General features: G+C 38.2%; 1 protein-coding gene across 1 annotated transcript in view; it reads right to left on the reverse strand.

Moving 5' to 3' along the window:
* Window positions 1-18,511, reverse strand: part of LOC150099318 (tubby-related protein 4-like) — a 215,813-nt gene that overhangs the window by 163,191 nt on the left and 34,111 nt on the right. The window contains exon 2 of the mRNA XM_090404314.1: window positions 18,076-18,366. Coding sequence (XP_090260440.1) covers window positions 18,076-18,366 — 291 coding nt within the window. The remainder of the gene's footprint in view (window positions 1-18,075; window positions 18,367-18,511) is intronic.

Genomic DNA, 18,511 nt, shown 5'->3' on the forward strand with positions numbered 1-18,511 from the left:
AGAATAGCAACTGGTGCTTTTTGCACATCGTCATTCAAAGTTGTATTGAAGCAAATGAACCTACTCTATTGCTTAAAAGAAAACATTTATCTCTTGACCTAAAAATGAAGTCTCTTCCAGAGCATCCTAAGTGGACTAGTCATATTTTCTCTGCTTTGGAAAGTTTAATATCACACATGTCAGACTGTCACTAATCACTGTGGTGTGTGTTAAATGTTAAAGAGATTATGGAAGCTATTGCATGAATGTTGACAACATTGCCTGCAACAAACATATGAGGGGTAGGGGTCTTGAAAGTTCTGATAAACACCTAGACCAACTGATATAACCATGAGAAAGATGATACCAGGATATAAGAACATTGCCTTCATAACTTTGCTACTAGTATGTTCTTTCTTGGGGTTATATCAGTTGCTTTAATATCATTTTTTGTTCTAGGTGTTTATTATTATTATTAAACAAGACCTCATGGAGTCAGACTCATCTAGGAGGTTCTTTTATCTCACACACATCTCATCATACCGTGTTTTAAACACATTCAAACTCCTTGCAGACACCACACTCTCAGGCAAGGCATTCCAATCACTCACAACTCTGCACAAAAAAAACCTGCCTCTCACTCCCCTACTCACACCCTCTTTATACAGTTTCCAGGGATGACTTCTGGTTCTCCCCTGATCTCCCACTATTCTCTGTAGAACTTCTCCACCATTGATCCTATAACAACCCCTTACCAACTTATAGGTCTCTATCATATCTCCCCTCTTCCTTCTCTCCACTAGACTCTGCAAATTACATCTTTTCTATCTTTCCTCATACTCGACATTCCAGAGGCCAGAAACTACCTTAGCCAGTCGCCTTTGGACCCTTTCCAACATCTCTTCATCCTTCTGAAAACCAGGTGACCAAATCTGGGCACAATAGTCCATGTGTGGCCTAATCAAAGCCTTATACAATGGAACAAGAATCTCCCTACTTCTACACGTCAGTGTCCTCCGCATCATTCCCAGAAGTCTTTGTGTTGTCTTCACAATTTTGGCGATGTGTCCCCTAAATTTTAGATCCTTATCCACTATCACCCCCAGATCTCTTATTTCCTCTACTTCCAACAATACATTCTCACCAAGCATAAATTCTGCATCCCATCTTTGTTTTCCAAATTTTAAAACCTTACATTTTGCAACATTGAACTCGCATCCCCATTTCTGTGCCCAATCACTCAATTTATTCAAATTGATTCAACATCTTCACTCTTTATGGTTCGTCCCAACTTTGCATCATCTGCAAACAACTGAATATCTCCATCCAAATCTTTGCCAATATCAACTTTTCAGATCTCCTCTCATAAGAGAATTTCTCCATGGCAGTTTAATACTACATCTTGTAACCTCTCACTTTATTAACAACAGAAGTCTCATACTCTGTTTACCTGCAATAGTTTAATGCACACAGAGCAATCCACACTGATTTCTTGTTCATCTATACCGATGATTCAAGATCTGGGACCTTTGTTGGTTGTGCATCTGTTTTTCCTGACATTACTATATCCTACAAGATCCCACTTAATTGCAGTAATTATACAGCAGAATTGCATGCTATTCAGCTTATGCTTGTGCATATAAAAGAAAAATACTACCAAAAGTGTGTAATGAGTATGCAGCCTCATTGACTCATTTTGTACCTGTTGTTCAAAATGAAGACCCTTAATTTTGATGTTTGGTTGTGCTGGATTCCCAACTGTACTGGAATTAAGGGAAATGAAACTGAAGATGCAGCTGCAAAATCAGCTCATAACATATTATTTCACAATCCCATACACAGACTACAGACAGTTTATAGGATCAAAGCTATTTATTCAATGGCAGTCTTCATGGCAGGGAACACTGACAAACAAATTGCATGATATCAAGCTTGAAAATAAGCACTGGCAGTCTAGCCAACGTGGAAACAGAAGAGAAGTTATTCTTGCTAGTCTGTGCATAAGTGACTGTCATCTTACACATTCCTATTTACTGAGGGCTGATGACCCACCTATGTGTGAAAAATGCCACACGTATTTCACCATTTATTATTATTAATATTATGAGTCAGGCATCCGTGAAGTCACAAGACTCATCGTGGGAGGCCCTTCTTACAAAACACAGTCTTTCATAGAATTTCTTGAACTCACTGACCGTTTGTGTGCTCTCACCACTCTATCAGGCAATGCCTTCCACTGTTCCCACCCACCATGCAAAGAAACCACTCCTCACCTTCTTGCTTACAGCTTCCTTTCATAACTTCTAGGGATGGCTCTTGTCCTCGCTTCTTCCCCCATTCCATCAAACGAAAGATCTCCCCAGTAGTCAATCCTGTAACTACCTCTCAATAGTTTAAAAGTCTCAATCATATCACCTCTCCTTTTTCTATTCAACAAACTCTGAAGTCCACATTCCCTCAGCCTATCTTCGTGACTAACATCATGCAGTCCTGATACCACTTTGTTATCTGCCTCCGCACTCTTTTCACAGTCAATTTATCCCCTTCAAATCCTGGAGACCAAATCTGAGCACAATAATCCAAGTGAGGTCTGATACAATGGAATGACAACTCTTTTATCTCTGCAGGTCAGTGTCCTTCTCAGTATTGGAGCAATACTCAGGGTTACCTTCACCACCTTTGAAATATGTTCTCTGTATTTCAGGCTTCTATCAATCATCACCCACCAGATCCCTTGCCTTCCCCACTTCCTCCAACAGAGTATGCAGCCTCCCATCAATGTATCCCAAACTTTAAGATTTTACATTTAGCTGCATTAAACGGATGTCCCTATTCATTTGCTCATTTAGTTTATTCAAATCCTCTTGCAGGATTTGAATATCCTGCAATATTATATTCTCCTGCAATCCAATGACAATGTCATTAATATAAAGGCTAAACAATACAGGTCCCAGTACTGAGCCCTGGGACCCCAACCTTCTGCCTCCTTGATACTGTTCCCCCAAACACAACTCTCCGATATGTCAACTGGATTCAGGATTGGCTATCTATCAGATAGCCAATCCTGAATCCAGTTGACTAACTTGACATCTAAACCCAAGTGCTGCAACTTAAATATTAGCTTATCATGTGATACCCTGTCAAATGCCTTAGTAAAAGGAAAAAAAAAAGGCAGAACATGCCTTCCCCCTCATCAACTGCTCTTGTCACTTTATTATAAAAGGCAATCATATTACTAAAACAAGAGTGCCCCTTAACAAATCCATGCTGACTCTCACAAAATAACATTACCCTCATCTGCCCAATGCTATATATGATCCCTCACCCTCACTTTCTCCAAGATCTTAACAACTGCTGATGAAATACAAACTGGTCTAAAGTTTGACACTTCCAGTCTCCTACCAACCTTATGCAATGGCACTATCTTACTCTCCTTTCACTCCTTGGGCATCTTTCCCATGGCCAGACTTTCACTGAAAAGCCTAATCAACGGAGTGTCAGTTCTTTAGCACATTTTCTCAAAACCCATGGCAAAATTCCATCTAGTCCCACTGATTTACTGATATCTGGAGTACTCATTTGAATACATACTTCAAAAACGTATTTCAAATATGTATGAGTACATAATTGAAACACACTCTCTTCTTGCACTTCTAAACCACAAATCTGTCCTATCCCTTTAGTATTAAAACCTACTTCTCCAGGATGAAATACTGGAGAAGTAGGTCCTAAAATAATTCCTGACAAATTATTTTAGGACCGACTGTGTCAGCCAGAAACCAGTTAAGCTACTAATTATCTCAACAATTTAACTGAGGTTAGAGATCACATGGTATGCAGTCGTGGCTCCCTTTTTCCTGCTCTTTATACAATATCCCCTACTCATACAGGTCCGAACTTTTCTAAGTGGTAGTTCAGTCTCAGACACAAGAACTCACAAGTTTTAGTTTAAAAGAATACATTTATTTGAACAAAAGGTATTTACACTAAAATCATATCTCAATAATGTAAGGATAAACTCATGCATAGATTTTCATACTACTGTAATGAATCACTCAAATATCCTAAATGTTAAAATCTCTCTTATATATATCTCTTATCACACAGGCTCATTCAATTTTATGTCAAGAGCATTAGTTAATCATCCTTATTCTTGTATCTCGCATTAGGATTAAGTGATGCTCTCGTGGTTATGCAATTCTTGAATATTACAACCTTAGCTAAATGTACATGATATATTCACTCAATTAACAGTCACTGTCTTAGTCAGAGGACTAAACTCTTTCCTGTAAAACTTATATAAGTTATAGGCTCAATATAAGGAACAGGGCCTTCACACACTATCGCATATACTGAATCATTTAATAACTGTTCTCCTATAATGTCTCTCTTACACAAAAGATTAAACTACCATAAGAAGGTCTTATCACAGACGATTAGTTCAAATAGATGGCTCGAGCAGGGTTATGCTCAAAGTTCTCTCTCCTTTTGTTTCCTCACTTTCTATATGACTTGTTATATAAAATAAAAGTTCTGCACCTTACTGGCTATTTCCTTAATGAAGTTGGTTCCTTAACTTTAGTCCCGGGTTTTCTTCGGACGTGGCAAGATTCTCTTGTCGCTCCTCTGTCTGTTACTTTCTTTTCCCCTCGAAGGATCCTCTTCGCCGTCATTCCCCTTCACATTGGTAGCAGATTTACCAATTGCTCAGTCTGCTGGTCTGCCGATGTTCTGTTGGACATCTTGTGCATATCGGATCCCACAGCAACGTGGAATGTTGCTGGATACCGGGACAGGCTTCCTCAGCCTTCACGGCCTTTGAACAGGAACACGAGAGACTGTTTAAATGCGTGCAGCTCCTTATATTTCATCCGTGAGCACCCTCTCTCACTACTTTCGTCACCTTAACTATCCCTGATTCGTCAGGTATCGATGATGTCACATTCTTTTCTCCATGCCTCTCTTGACGGAACTGTTACGGTTGAGGTTACCGGATGGCTATATGGTTTATCTGCTGTGTCACTGTGGACTCTTAGGTAGTGATTTGACCTTCCATTGATTGGTTGATTCTGATTTCTTTAACCATAATTTTCCCATACTGGGCATGATTTTAGAATACAATCTGGACTATTTTATAACAATCTTACTAATTAAATTGATATACCCTCTTTGATTACAATTCATTTAGTATTATCAATATCAATATAACATAATCAATTTCTTCTCATGTTGGGTCAGAAATAAATGGCTGACTGATAGTAGGCCGGTTATTTCCGACACAACAACCCTAATAAAGTTAAAGATACCAAGAAATTATATTCTCAGCTTCAGTCTTTATCCAAGTGTAAGCAAACAAAGTTTGTGCCTGTAGTATTTTCTTCAGAATTTCTTCAACAAAGGTTGAAGAAATGCCAAAGTCATATTTTCATATACGAGTAGCCAAAAGGTGTCACACTTTGTTATTAAAATACTTTGGATTAGAGATAGATTTAAAAGTTTTTTGACTTGGTTATACTATATGCCCCAGTGCTGAAAATACTTCAGGTGCAAACTTTGTTCGTTTACCCTCGGATAAAGAATGAAGCTGAGAATATAATTTCTCGGCATCTTTAATTTTTAGTATAACCAAGCCAAAAAACTTTCAACCCTAATAAAGTGTTCACTGAACAACTCCACTATGTCTTTTCCAACAGTCACTCTAGTACCATTTTTATTCAACAACGTTATTCTTCCACAATCATTTCTCCTCCTACTGGCCACATAATGAAAAAATTCCTTAGGATTTTCTTCGGATCTCAAAGCCAATCTTTTCTCATATTCCAGTTTTGCCTTCCTCACCATACTAGTCATTCTCCTGGCCTGAGTCTTATATTCTTCATGCATCTGCACTCCCCCCCCCTCCTTATATCTCTTCAATAACCTCTTTTTTACCTGCAACTTTTGAAAACAATAACTGTTTATTATTGTTTGTTATCCACTTTACACAAAATCGTGTTCTCTTCTTCTTCACTTGCTGTATACAACAGGTACAAATGATTTGAAAGGAAACAAAAAGGCTATGAGTGTGGATGTGAAGGAATTGCTTGAGGTAGCAAAAGAGAAGAGTGAGAGAGTTAGGATGGTGAGTCTGTTGCCGTGGGATGACAGTGAAGAGTATAGAAGGAAAGCCATAATTACTAATGACTTTATGCGTGAATTATGTTTGATGAGTGGTGTGGAATTTGTGGATGTGTGGAATGAGTTCAATGGGCGAAAGGATTTATATAAAATGGATGGTTTACATTTGAATGGATTTGGTGTACGGAGACTTGAAAAGGTGTCGTCGAATGTAGTGGAAGTGAATGTGCAGAATCAGGGAAACTAGAGTTATTAAGGGGGGAGGGAAGTAGATATGCAGATTTTAGGGAGACAGTTGAGTGTGTGAATGTGTGTAATATGCCCAAGAGAGTAGGAAAGACCACGAATCAGAATGGGATATTTAGTATAAGGCATCAAAATAGGGATGGGACAAATTGGCTTCTGCAATTCATGTATACAAATGCCAGAAGTATTAGGAACAAGAAGGAAGAATTTTTGGCCTTGATTGGCACTTCCAGACCACAAGTTACTGGCATTAGTGAAACATGGCTGACAGAAGATGACACAGCTAGTGGGATTGAATGTGAGGAGTATGGTGTGTTCAGGAGTGACAGGGAGAATAAAATGGGGGAGGAGTGTTATTGATGATAGCTGATGAGCTACAGCCAAGAAGAATAGAAGTGGAACTGCAGGATAGAGAAAAGAGCACATTTGAGGCTATTTGGTGTGAGATTGAAACTAGCAGAACAAAATATACAGTTGGGTGCTGCTATAGACCAGGTGATGGAATAGATGGTGGAGATAGTATGCATAAGCAAACAGAAGAAATGAGTGGGAGGAAGGTAATTATTATGGGAGATTTCAACTATGGTAACATTGATTGAAAGGAGGAGAGGACACATGGGAGGAAGGAATTGGATTTTATGCAGTTATTAAGGGACAACTATCTGTGACAGCATGTAATGGAAAATACTAGGGGTCAAAGAGTGCTTGACTAGTAATTGCTCTGAGAATTTGGCTGTAACGAATATGACCACGTCGCCACCAATTGGTGAGAGTGATCATAGGGTCTTGACTTGGGAGGTGGCTAAAGGTGTGGAATTTACAATTAAGACAGGGTACATGTGGAATTATTGGGCTGGTAAGTATGACAAGCTTAGGAGATTGATTGGTTCAGTGCCATGGCATGTACAACTGCAAGGGCTAGAAGTTGATAGTGCATGGGAGGCAGTTAAGAAGTGTTTGCATGAAGCAATGGCTGACTGTATAACTAGAGTCCGAATAATAAATCAAGTAGGGGTTAAATGGATGAATAACACCATTAAGCTTGAGCTGCAAAAAAATAAACAACTATGGAGAGAATTTAAAGAGAAAGATGAACGCAGGCATATGAACGGTATAAAGTGCAGGCCAGAAGGGTAACGAGTGTGGTAAGAAAAGCAAAAAAGGATTATGAAAGAACATTGGCCATGCAGGCTAAAGAGAATTCTAAACAGTTTTTTCCGATATGTTGCAAGTAAAAGAAAAAATGTATATGGTAGAATGATTTTAAAGAATGCTGATGGTAGGGAGGTAACCGAATCAGTTGATATAGTTGAGTTACTGAGCGAGCACTTTGCAAGAATATATCTTCCAGGTGGTGACATTGCAGAAATGAATGAACCGATAGATTATATGGGAATTGTAGTGAATGAAGTGGAGGTGAGCAGTCTATTGCAAAACCTCGATATCAATACATCTGTGGGATTGGATGGTATACCAGCTCATGTCATATGTGAAGCGGCTAAAGAATTGTCAGTACCCTTGACCATTTTGTTTAATTTGAGTCTCGGGTCTGGGTTAGTCCGAGGGGGTGGAAAGAGGGGAAAATAGTTCCACTGCATAAAGGAGGTTCCAAGACTGCTGTTGTAAATTACCGACTGATTAGCATATCAGGAATCGTTGTCAAGGTCTTGGAGAAATTAGTCAAGAGAAGAATACAGGATTGGACAGATGAAAATGGGATACTGTATGAGGGACAACATGGTTTTGTGAAGGGTAGATCATGCCTCAGTAACTTGCTCACGTTTTATAACACAGTAACGGCTGAACTGGATAAGGGTAATGGGTTTACAGTGATTTTACTGGACCTTGCCAAGGCCTTTGACAGGATACCACATGGAACTCTAATCAGTAAACTGGAGCAGATGGGGATGGATATAGGGCTGGTGAGATGGATAGGAGGGTGATTGATGGAGAGATACCAGAGAGTAGTTTATTTAGGAGTGGAGTCCAAAAGACGGCTTGTGATTAGTGGTGTGCCGCAGGGTTCTGTTCTTGGAACACTACTTTTCAATTTGTTCATTAACGTTATAGGAAAAGATCTGAGAGGAAGTGTTCACTTGTTTGCTGATGATACAAAGTTGGGTAGAGCAATTGTGAGTGCACAGGATGTCAAAATTTTGCAAGATGATTTGGATAGTTTGGAGGACTGGGCTAGGGTTATGTAAGGTTATGCATTTTGGGGTGAAAAGATTAGCAGCAGTATATCACATTGGTGGAACCGTACTCCAGGAGATTGATGAGGCCAGGGATTTGGGAGTGTTGGTGGATAGGGAGTTGAAGTTTAGGAAGCACATTGCAAAAGTGGCTAAATCAGCTCATCAAATCACTTGGTTGCTGAAAAATACTTTAACAAGCAGAGACAAACAAGTTATTGTTCCTCTATATCAAGTCTTGATGGGGAGGAGGTGGAGAGGATCCAGAGACGAGTGACCAAGATGATAGCAGGTCTGTGAAATGAACCTTATGAGAACAGGTTGAAGATTTATGGGTTGCAAAAATTGGTTGATAGGCAGAAAAGGGGTGATATGATTGAGACATTCAAATTACTGAAGGGTTTCTATAAGATTAATCCCGAAGATATTTTTGAGAATAGGACTGGTGGTGGGAGGATAAGGGGCCATACATGGAAGCTGGGCAAGAATGTGGTTAGTGGAGAGTGGTGAATGAGTGGAATAAGCTGCCAGAGTCTGTTGTGGGTGCTATGACCATGAATGAGTTCAAGGCGAGGTATGATAGATACTGTGTGAATGTCGAATAGTTGTTCTTGACATGAAGTTAGGGCCTCCTTCGATGAGCCTGTCGACTCCTTGGAGTTGCCCGAAATAATAATAATATTAACTTGCTATTGCTGCTAATAAATATTCCTTCACAAGTTCCCAAGCACTAATAATATCTCGCCCTTCCAATTCCTCCCCCATGGAATTCCCCAATTTGATATCTAAGACTATTATAATCATCTGCCTTATAATTCCACATACATTGCTTTCTCTCTGATACTCCTGCATGTCTGTTCATCTTCCAAGTCAAAATCACATGGTCTCTCTCTCTAACTGGGGGAAGAGATGACATCTCAGTTCTAATCAGCTTTTCTGATGCTTTGACCAAATCTAAAACTCTTGAACCTAATGTTCCTTCTACTACATGTTGCCTAAGACATTTGTCCCTAAATAATTCCAGAAATTCCATTCCCTTACTACTGCATACAGTTTCCTCTTCACAATTTATACTGCTGTAGTTAAAAGCTCTGATAACAATCATTCTTCTTGCACTTGCCAAGCTTAACTACCTAAACAATTCCTGCTCTTTACCCCTCTACGATCCCCTGGCTTATAGCAACACTCCACTAAGTATTCCGTCCTACCCACCTCTACCTCATTGGAGTTATATGCTTTTAAAACCATTAGTGTCATTACTCTGCAAAACCTCCATTCTGAGAGGACATAAGTCATCACACTATCATAAGTAGTATTCCACCATCATGTTTTCCCTTCCCTGTCGAAAAATGCTATACCCTGCTACTTCTACTCCTCTCAGTATACCATCTTCCGTAAACTAGGTCCCAGAGATCCCAATTCATCTCCTTTATTCTGGATACTCCTGGCATCAGTTTCTATACCTATCACTGTCCTCCAGACTCCACTGGATTCAGCATTACACGATGTATTCCTCCTTCTCCCAAGCACCTATTCCCACAAGAGGCAATCCCTGCTACTATCCACCCTGATAATTCTAGGTTTCAAACTATTCATCAAACCCAAATTGAACCATTGACCTATGCATATTAGCTGTGCGTGTGCACACACACACACTTTCTCTACAGTCCCTTGCTTTGCCTACTGAGCTACCGATGGGCTCGTCATTGGTAATGACCAGGATTTGTCATATTCTGGTGGAGTGTCAGCACTTCACAAGAGAGAAATGGATTTATACTAATCTAGATGAGCAATATGCATTCAATCAGATGTTATCAGACTCAGATAAATTGCATGACATATTTACATTTTTTACAAAGAATTAAATTTTATTTAATCACATTTGTGTCTAACTTGGATAGATTGAGCATATTTAATCTACAGAACTTGGCCGGCAGATGAAGCAGGGGTGATATGAAGACATATGGGTTGAAAAGTACATATCAAATAGACAGACATCCCTTTCTTTTTTCCATGCTCTACCTTTCCAAAAGGTAGAACCTGGAGAAAAATAAAAGGATGGACTATCCCTAGAAGATATTCAATTGCTTAATTTATAATTTTTAAATTCTCTGTTTGTACAGTATACATTATTTTTTAATTTATCACTTCATTACTATTTATTTACTTATTTATTTATTTACTTTATAACTAAATAAAAAAAGTACTATTTATTATTACATTCTATACTGCTGTAACCTTTGCTTTGCCATAGTTATGACCTTTGCAGTCCTTGTGACACTAAACCAGAAATTAATCAATCAAGCTTCATATATTTCTGCTAACATACCATTCATGGTCCTTGTTCTCTACCTCAATGCATCATTGTCATGATTAGTAACACACTACCTTTCCTTCCTACCTTACACATCATTGTCATGATTAGTAACACACTACCTTTCCTTCCTACCACACTATTCTCTTTTATTCTCCTGAACTTCCTGATATCCATTGTTATATTCTCCTTGTTTTCAAATCAAGTCATTCCCTATGACTACCAACTCTTTTGTTCACTTACTTCTTACATCTAATGCCTCGACCACTCTACTCATTCTACCTTCCAAAAGAACAAACTTGTGCATCCTCTCATTCACCACACATCTAATAATCAAACACCACTCGCAATACCACTCATGAGTCATTTGGTATCTCTTTTATACGGCCATAATTCATTCCAGTTTTCTTCATTCTTGCATATATCTACCACTCTCTTCATTTTGCACTTCATTTCTGTCATTTCCTCATATTCACCATCTCTACTTTCAAATGCATCACTTTTTCACTGTTATTTACCGTCACTATCTTAATGTCAGTCGCACATGCATTTTCACCATCAGTTCCACTTATTATTATTAACACCAGACTTGGTGGATAGTTATGGCAGCAGATTAACAGCTGCAAAGAATATAGTGGATATATTGAATGAGCACTTTATCAGCATATATATCATACTGGTATAAATTATCTGGTACAATATAAAGAAGAGAGGCAAGTATTTGGAGAATTGGAAGTGAAAGAAACAGAGGTGTATCAGATGTTGGTTGGGTTATACGTGAATAAGGCTGTGGGAATGGATGACATATCACCATGTATGGTTAAGGAATGTGCACCACAGTTGGTTATGCCCTTGACCTGGTTATTTAATGAAAGCCTTGCAGTGGGTAGGGTTCCTAAGGAGTGGAAAGAAGGCAAAATAGTAAAACTCAACAAGCATGGTTCTAAGACAGAAGTCTCCAACTACAGGCCAGTCTGTATAGCTGCAGTTGTGTCAAGGTGTTTAAGAGATTTCTTGGAGGCACTGTGTAAGGAATAGAATACAGAATTGGCTTGATGGCCATGGCATTCTTTATGATGCCATGTCCTTCTTTTTGTATTCTATATATACAAAAGAAGGCACAGTCATGGGCTCGCCATTATCCCTTCCTATTGCTAACTTTTATATGGAACATTTTGAGCAACTTGCTTTAGATTCCTCTCCTTTAAAACCCAAAGTCTGGCTTAGATACGTTGACGATGTATTCGTGATCTGGTTCCATGGCTGCCAAACACATTCCTTAGCCACCTAAACAAACAACACAAATGCATACAGTTCACAACTGAGATTGAAAAACAGAACACACTTCCGTTTCTAGATACACTGGTCACACGTCTTCCTTCTGGCAATCTTTCCTTCACTGTTTACCAGAAACTGACACATACTGGCCAATATACACATAAACTCCTACCACCACCCAACAAAAAAACTAGGTGTCATTAATACTCTAAAAAACAGGGCTCTGAAGATCTGCTCCAGTGAACAGGCACTGAAAAACGAATTTAAAGTTATCAGCAATAATTTTCAAAAAAATGAGTACAGCCAAAACACTATTAACAAAATTCTCTACAAGATCTCATTAAAAAACAAGACAAACCAGACTACAATAAAACTATAACCATTCCTTACATTAAAGGGACATCAGATAAAATAAACAGAATACTACAAAAATACAACCTGAAAGCCACCTTTAAACCTCCTGCAAAATTAAAAAGCTTACTCAACTCATCCAAAGACCCATTCCCTCCGCTGGCCCACCCTGGAGTATACCGTATTTATTGCACCTGTAACATATCATATATAGGAGAAACGGGATGCACAATTCCTATCAGACAAAAAGAACATCAACAACACATTAAATATAATAATTATGGTGAAGCTGGCCTTTCTGATTATGCCCTGAATACCTTACATAGAATTGACTGGAAAAGCACTAGTTGTCTACATCACACCAAAACATGGTATGAACGCAAATGTAAGAAAGCCTGTAAGATTATTACCAACTATCCCCAATCTGAACAATATTGATGGTCTAAAAATCCCAAACATATGGAAGGCATATATTCGATCCAGGAACCTTCTTCTCTAAGAGCAACTATAAACAGGACTGTAGAAAATCCAGGATCCTAAATCAAAAATAACAATTGTAATGTTAAAAATAGGACATCATTGTTACTGAGAAACCTATCTGTAAGAAAGAATGTTTATTCATGTTATCATAAATAGAATTTAGCTTGATGTAGTTTATAAATATATACATTTTTTTTTTTTTTTTCACTAGAGGTCATGCCAGTAGAATAACTTGTGATCAATTCATTGTTTCTCTAGCTTACTGTATGTAATGTAGCTTAGCTTGTCCTGTATATTTGTATATGCTCCAGATGATGATTTTGATATGAAGATCGAAACGTCAGGATATTAAAAGACTTATTTATAACATGATTGTAAAGTCCATAATTTCTAAAATGAAAGAAGGATAACCAGTGGAATGCCGCAGGATTCAGTTCTTGGGCCCCTGTTGTTTGGCTTGTTTGTAAACGATATATCATGTGGACTGACTGGGGGTCTCCAGTTATTTTGCTGATGATGCAAAGTTGTAAAGAATTATAAGTAGTACTGCTGATGCTGAATCCCTTCAGGAAGATTTGAATAGACTTTTACTTGGATAAAAGAGTGGGGTTGTAGTTTTAATATCAATAAGTGCAGGGTGTTGCATTTTGGAGTGCAGAAATATAAGGCTGTGTACTATATCAATGGTGCTGTGCTGCAGGAGGTAGATGAGATTAGAGATTTGGGAGTGATGGTTGATAGTGGACTGAAGTTTAGAGGGCATACTGCTAGTGTTGCAAAGGTTGCATATCGTAGTGCTGCTATGATAAGAAGTACTGTAACATGCAGGGATGGGGGGGGGGGGTTGTGCCACTGTATAAGGCACTGGTCAGACCACACTTGGACTGTTGTGCTCAGATCAGGTCACTTGGTTTTCAGTGTGATGTGGAGACATTGGAGAGGGTCTAGAGACAGGTGGCTAAGACGATATCAGGAGTTTGGAATGCTGGCTATGGAGAGAGGTTGAAGAGATGTGGATTGCAGAGTTTGGTGGATGGGAAGAAGAGAGGTGATATGATAGAGATGTTTAAGTTAGTGAGGGAATTTTATCAGATTAATCCAGAGGGGTTATAAAAAGAGTAGAAGGTGGGAAGGGAGGGGACAGAGGTCATTCCTGGAAGTTATGTAAAAGTGTGGTGAAGAAGGGTGTGAGAAGTAGATTTTTTACATGGAGAATTGTCAGTGAATGGAATGCATTACCAGAATGTGTTGTTACTGCAAGGAGTATTAAGGCTTTTAAGATTCCATATGATAAATATGTTGTCAGTTGAATGAACCTCCCACGATGAGTCTGTCAATAAGTGTGTCAACTTCATGGAGGGTGTAATAATAATAATAAAGTCAAAAGAGTCATCACGGGAGGTGCACACTGCACACTTTTCTCACATGCTTTCTTAACAGTCATGCACTCATTTTTGTTGTTCATTTTGATTACTATGTTATGTTCTCTATTCTGATTCAAACAAGCCTCATGATGCATCAGCATGTTACACTTTGTGTATATTATTTCTCTTATTCAACCTCTCCATATAAGCATCTGGCGAAGATTTGGATGGAGATATTCAGTTGTTTGCAGATGATGCAAAGTTGGGAAGAACCATAAAGAGTAGTGAAGATGTTGTGGCCTTGCAAGAAGACTTGAATAAATTGAGTGATTGGGCAAGCAAATGGGGGTGTGAGTTCAATGTTGCAAAATGTAAGGTTTTAAAATTTGGAAAACAAAGATGGGATGCAGAATTTATGCTTGGTAAGAATATATTGTTGGAAGTAGAGGAAATAAGAGATCTGGGAGTGATAGTGGATAAGGATCTAAAATTTAGGGGTCACATCGCCAAAATTGTGAAGACAACACAAAGACTTCTGGGAATGATGAGGAGGACACTGACGTGTAGAAGTAGGGAGATTCTTGTTCCATTGTATAAGGCTTTGATTAGGCCACACATGGACTATTGTGCCCAGATTTGGTCACCTGGTTTTCAGAAGGATGAGGAGATGTTGGAAAGGGTCCAACGGCGACTGACTAAGGTAGTTTCTGACCTCTGGAATGTCGAGTATGAGGAAAGATTGAAAAGATGTAATTTGCAGAGACTAGTGGAGAGAAGGAAGAGGGGAGATATGATAGAGACCTACAAGTTGGTAAGGGGTTGCTATAGGATCAATGGTGGAGAAGTTCTACAGCGAATAGTGGGAGATCAGGGGAGAACCAGAGGTCATCCCTGGAAACTGTATAAAGAGGGTGTGAGTAGGGGAGTGAGAGGCAGGTTTTTTTCGTGCAGAGTTGTGAATGATTGGAATGCCTTGCCTGAGAGTGTGGTGTCTGCAAGGAGTTTGAATGTGTTTAAGACCCGGTATGATGAGATGTGTGTGAAATAAAAGGACCTCCTAGATGAGTCTTTGACTCCATGAGGTCTTGTTTAATAATAATAATAAATAATAATAATAATAATAATATCCAATCATACCTATTATATTCACAGAACCATATCATTCTTGAAAAATCCATACCATTCACTTTATTTATTTTTCATACTGACATAGACAATGGTTTTCCCTCTTACTGCCATTTTGTCTCACATTGCTAAACAAGAAGAATTTTAAAATAATATAGTCTGAAAAAACATTACATACCAATCAAATATCATGCAGAAAGGACAATCTACAAACTACATAATATCATATCACATACAATAAACATAAAATTAACTTATTTTGATACAGCCCTTAAAACGACAATCTTCATACATACCACCTGTTGGCCATCAAAATGTGCTAGAAGAGAACCACACACTAAGCAGAAACGTTTCAATCCTTGTGCTAGAATTTGAAGAAACCATATCTTTGTTAAGATACTGTTATGCTATTTCATAAATAGTGTGTGTGTGTGTGTGTGTGTGTGTGTGTGTGTGTGCGCGCGCGCGCGCGTGCACGCACCTAGGCCAATTTTTTGGTATGCAGGACAAAAACCCAAGTTTCTGGGAGAAAAAACCCTGCTACCTCTGTATGAGATTGACTAACTCACTTCCAGTTGAAAAAGTCCATATAAAGATTCCTCTCTCAAGACAAGAATTAAAATTAGGTCTTTTCCAATTGAAGGGTGTAATGTCCCATTATTCTTTCATTTGTGCTATAGAGACAATTAGCTACCATTATGGGCAGTAGATGCCGTTAACGGTAGTAGTGTCATTGTGTATATTCGGAGAATTAAGTAGTAGGGGGGTTGGTGAGGTGTGTGTAGCAGAGTAGGGTAGAGTGCCCTCCCATGATGAGTCCTTGGACTCTTTGGAGGCACTGTGTAATAATATAAAACTCGTCTTTCTTCTGGATTTGATATTTACAATCAACTATCAAATTTGTTTATAATTTGATAACTGTTTGGTCTGGTTACAGAAACTACAAATATAGTTTGCAATTTAGCAGGTCTACATTGGTATTATAAAACCAACAATTAAAAAGCAACTAATGTTGGTTGAGTAAGACCAATCTTGAATTATATTCATGCAATATGTATGTCTTATGAAACCATTATGAAAGTTATTTTCCTCCAATTCCCCTCCCTTCTTAACAAGTTCGCTGCCAACTACGAGTATACTCGTAGTTCGTATATGAGCTTCACAAGCCAACTACGAGTATACTCGTATGTCGATTTACCGACCTCCTATGTCAAACTCGAGTTAACCCTTAATATATTTACCATAATTTGGACCCTTGGATTCTGAATAAAGTGGAGAGCACGTCTGGGGTCTTGGTAGAAGGGAAATAATTTCAACTAAAATATTGTATATTATCCATGTGCCTCAGAAGCCAACTACGAATATACTCATATGTCGATTACCAACCTCCTATGACAAGTGCGAGTTAATCCGTAGCATAACACGTAATTTGTAAATCAATTTAAAACTAATAAAATCAATAAAAATAAAAACCAATCAATAAAATAAAAAAACAATTTATTCAAATTAAGAATGGTACATTTTAAAACAATTTTCCACACACAATGGTGGTTTTTCCTGGCAAACAGGACAATAATAACGTGTTTTGCATGTTCGTTTGTTTCGTGTACACACCCGGCATGGCTTTGTCGGCGATTCTTTTTTTCTCTTGGTGGTAAAATTTCCAAATAATGAAAATCCGATTCCTCCTGATATTCTCTGATGCTGTAAGCTCATCCATTCCAACAAAAACTGAGATAAATTGATCTCTAAATTTTAACGCAGTCATTGCATTTCCAGTAATCATGTTATAAAATTTAATCGCATTTTGAATGTATACCTCAAAAATGCGTATTGCCAATTTCTTTGGCCATACGCATTTCGTAAGGTGGAATAGTAAGAAAGCATTTGATCAGAAAGATGGGTGCCTGACATCCCCAAATTATAATCCCTAACGATGTTTGGTTTTAAATGAAATTTACCATTCCGATTTTGCGTTTCAACCATTTGAAATTTGTGCATATTTGAAATGGAAAGAACTTCCCTCTTATCCTTCCATTTCCTGACTACAACAGGACCTCTTCTTTGCCAGACAAATTCCCCTTTCTTTAGTTTCTTCTGAATAACATTTGGTGGATTGTTTTTCCTATTATTTATCAGTGTTACACACACGTATGATTTTCTGTCGGTAAGCAATTCTGTCAGAGCTACAGATTTATAAAAATTGTCCATATGCAATACATAACCCCTGTCTAAATATTCTTCCATCAAGCGGAATACAATATCATATGCGTGAGCCATTTTCGCTAAAGAGGATTCTGATTTTCCTGTATAAATTTTTATTTTTATCACCAATCCATTCGATTCGCATAGTTCATAGAATTTCACGCAATATTTATGTTTTTTGTTTTTTATGTATTGCTGAAACGCCAGTCTATCACGCCACAACACCATTGACTCATCAATACGAGATTACTTGTAGTGACCTTTAAGATGCAAAAAGGGTTTGGCATGCAGGAACAAACAATGCCTGAGGAGCGTGGCAGCGAACGTGTTAATTAAGTTTTTTTTTTTGGAAGCTAATTGCAATATTATTGGATAGTAAGATAATAAATTGTAATAATAATAATTTCAAATCCATTATTTTTACCTGTTGATCATCAGGAGACCAAATGCCACAAGTAATAGTGGCATCAAGGTTAAGCATCGATGACCAATATCTCTGTCCTGCAACAGAGCCAACCAAAACAAATCCATCCTGATAACAGATAAGAGCCATACGGCCATCATGGCTCCAAGAGAAGTCTGTTACCTGAGTGTTGCGATCATTAATGAGCTCTATGGACCATCGGCCTTCATACTTGATCCAAACAAATATCACTCCACTTCCATCACAGGAAGCCAACTTCTGGTAAGGCTCATTCCATTTGACAAGAGTTACCTAAAAATCATAAATAAGGCTTTTCGAAAACAAGTATTTAAGAAAAAAATTATAAGTAAACTACTTTGATAAGCGTAAATGCATTATTACGAGGGTGGTCTGAAAAATTCTTGGCCTAACAATGAAATAACAAATTTATAATTTC

This window comes from Typopeltis vanoorti, chromosome 14, assembly GCF_054136105.1.
Source record: "Typopeltis vanoorti isolate ZY-2024b chromosome 14, IOZ_Tvanoo_1.0, whole genome shotgun sequence".
Classification (NCBI taxonomy): Eukaryota; Metazoa; Arthropoda; class Arachnida; order Uropygi; family Thelyphonidae; genus Typopeltis; species Typopeltis vanoorti.